Source organism: Triticum urartu, chromosome 1A (genome assembly GCF_056163025.1).
Source record: "Triticum urartu cultivar PI428250 chromosome 1A, HENAU_Tu73, whole genome shotgun sequence".
NCBI classification, from domain to species: domain Eukaryota; kingdom Viridiplantae; phylum Streptophyta; class Magnoliopsida; order Poales; family Poaceae; genus Triticum; species Triticum urartu.
Window position 1 is genome coordinate 67,336,615 of NC_141873.1, and position 2,329 is coordinate 67,338,943.

The window sequence follows — 2,329 nt, forward strand, 5'->3', positions numbered from 1 at the left end:
GCCGAGCTTGACATGCTGCCCTTCTTGGTGTTGGTGATGGCGATCCTCAGATTGGTAATCCGGGATTGTGACTGTGAGGCGAAGAGGTTTGTCACCGTCGTCCAGAGCTCGAAGGTGGAGTCCTTCCCGACGACCTGCGCAAGAATTTTTGGCGACATGGAATTGAGGAGATAGGACAGGACCTGCTGGTCTTTGGCGATCCAAGGCCCGTACAACGGATTCAACTCTAGGGCCGTGGTCTTGTCAGACTTTGTGACCTCCACCATCCTGGGCGGAGCAGCATTTGTGTTGTCGAAGAGTCCGGTCACCTGCGCTCCTCGCAGGGCTGGTAGCACCTGAGTCTTCCAGAGGATAAAGTTTCCTCGTGCGAGCTTCTCCGATGGCGGCGAACCGAGGTTGAGGGCGACACCGACAGAGGAAGCCATGGAGACGATATGATGCGATTTCTGGGTTTTGATTTGTGGGGTATGTGGTTTTCTAGGGTTTTGGTTTGTGGCTAGATGTATGAGAAGAGGCGGTTCTGATGACCATGAAAGATAATGAGCGATCCTTAACTCCCTCGATGAGGAGCGGGTCGTATATATTGAGATCGGGGCAAGCCTGCCTTGGCATACAAGGAAAGAGTTACAAGAGTTGGAGAAGGATACGAGAGGGGAAAAGTCGGTTGAGATTATACACGTTTTCTCTAACAAGCTCTAGAATGAACCAACATTGCTCCAAACAAAAGTAGGCAGGCATGCCAAGCCCACTGCTACATGGCAAGGACAATGACTCCTATTTAGGATCCACTTGTTATAATGGAACCAATCACATATTGGTGTCATATGTGCAAAGCTTGTAACTCCGAGAACAATGGCACATACGGAAGATATGTCTCCTGAGTGCTGGCTCCAAGAGTGAATATCTCTTGGACATGCCGACGATCCATATCGTAGGACATCAATATTTTATCCGACTCAAGAGTGTAGAAGATCATGTTACAGTCTGGATGAACTGCAACCCACTCAAACTCCTCCGCGAGATTAATAGAATTATTCCATCCAGGTTCATATAAACCACTTGGCCATCCAAGTATATATGGAGCTTCAGCGGTATGCTTCAATGTCCATCGTTGCCTGTCGTAGTCCTCAAGAACATAAGCCACTAGTCGAACCACCTTGTCTTCATGGTCTGCCTCAAAATTGGCATAATGCAAACGTCCTTGGGACAGCTGAATGAAACCGAACTCCTGCTCGCCAGGGACAGGGACAGGTATGTTTCGGCAAGCTTTCCCCCCGGTGTCCACCACGGCTATAGAAGCCTTGTTGGTGAGATAATGCATACAACCGTTGAAGAAGACAGCTGGCAACCTATGGGGAAAGCTAAAATCATTGTCCACTTCATTCTCCTCACGAACCCATCCTCCTGTTTCAGATGAATACACCTCACCAATGACCATGGGGGCTAAGTGCCCATAGTCTCTGAAGAACTCAAACACGTAGAAGTGGGGTGACACGGTTGGATTAAAACCCAGACGTGAACACTGCCATTTGCCCGGTAGTGCAACCCACTCCTTTTTGGCGGGATTACACACAAAGTGATGGTAATCTGTCAAATCCCATTCCCCGGTACTAAGTTGGGTTCCGTAACACCTGCAGAGAAGAAGGCCATTGCAGCTGTCCAAGAGAAAAATGCGTTTGTGGACTGGCAGGAAGTCAAGTGAAGGGGAGACAAACGGGAGGCCTGTGCCAGAGACATTGGTGAAATGGGGGACTGACCACAATACAGTTTCACTATCGTGCTTTGTGAAGAAGCCGGCCAGGGTCTGGGGAAGCTTCATACGGTTCACGGGGTGCGAGATGAGGTCCCGCCATGTCGTGGACACGCACTTGAAGCGGCAGACCGATCTGGCAGGGAGGCGAGAGAGGATCTCAACGATGAGGTCATCGGTGAGGTTAGCTACCGGGCACCTCCGTCTCTTGGACCTTCTCCCCTTAACCATCCCGAGCAACAAGTTCTGAGAAATGCAAATGGAGAGAGTTGAAGATACAAGTGAGGACGACGAAAGGGAAGAAGGGATCACATGGAGCGAACAAAGTGGACGCCTATGCTCGACAGTCGACAGGAAAGTCAACTCGATCAGCTGATTGCTTCTTGCTTACATTGCTGGTCCATGACACTTTGGTGCATCATTATTTGAGCGATGCCTGTACCTTCCTATACACGATTTGAGCACCAATATGATAACATGCCTATGTGTGCTATGCTGAAAAAACAAATGGAGTTTGCAGACAAAAAAAATGGGGGCAATAATGGAGACCAAGAGCATTGATATGATGAGATGCCACGG

The 2,329-nt window shown here is 49.3% G+C and overlaps 1 protein-coding gene across 1 annotated transcript; it reads right to left on the reverse strand.

The window, feature by feature from the left end:
* Window positions 1–820: 820 nt before the first annotated feature.
* Window positions 821–2,044, reverse strand: LOC147990062 (F-box protein At5g07610-like). Its single transcript, XM_087522072.1, has one exon. It carries the CDS (start codon window positions 1,979–1,981, stop codon window positions 821–823), a length of 1,161 nt encoding a protein of 386 aa, XP_087378198.1. The 5' UTR covers window positions 1,982–2,044.
* Window positions 2,045–2,329: the final 285 nt, after the last annotated feature.

Excerpts from the sequence above, each read along its gene's own strand:
- LOC147990062 (XM_087522072.1), bottom strand. The coding sequence starts at position 1,981 with ATGGTTAAGGGGAGAAGGTCCAAGAGACGGAGGTGCCCGGTAGCTAAC.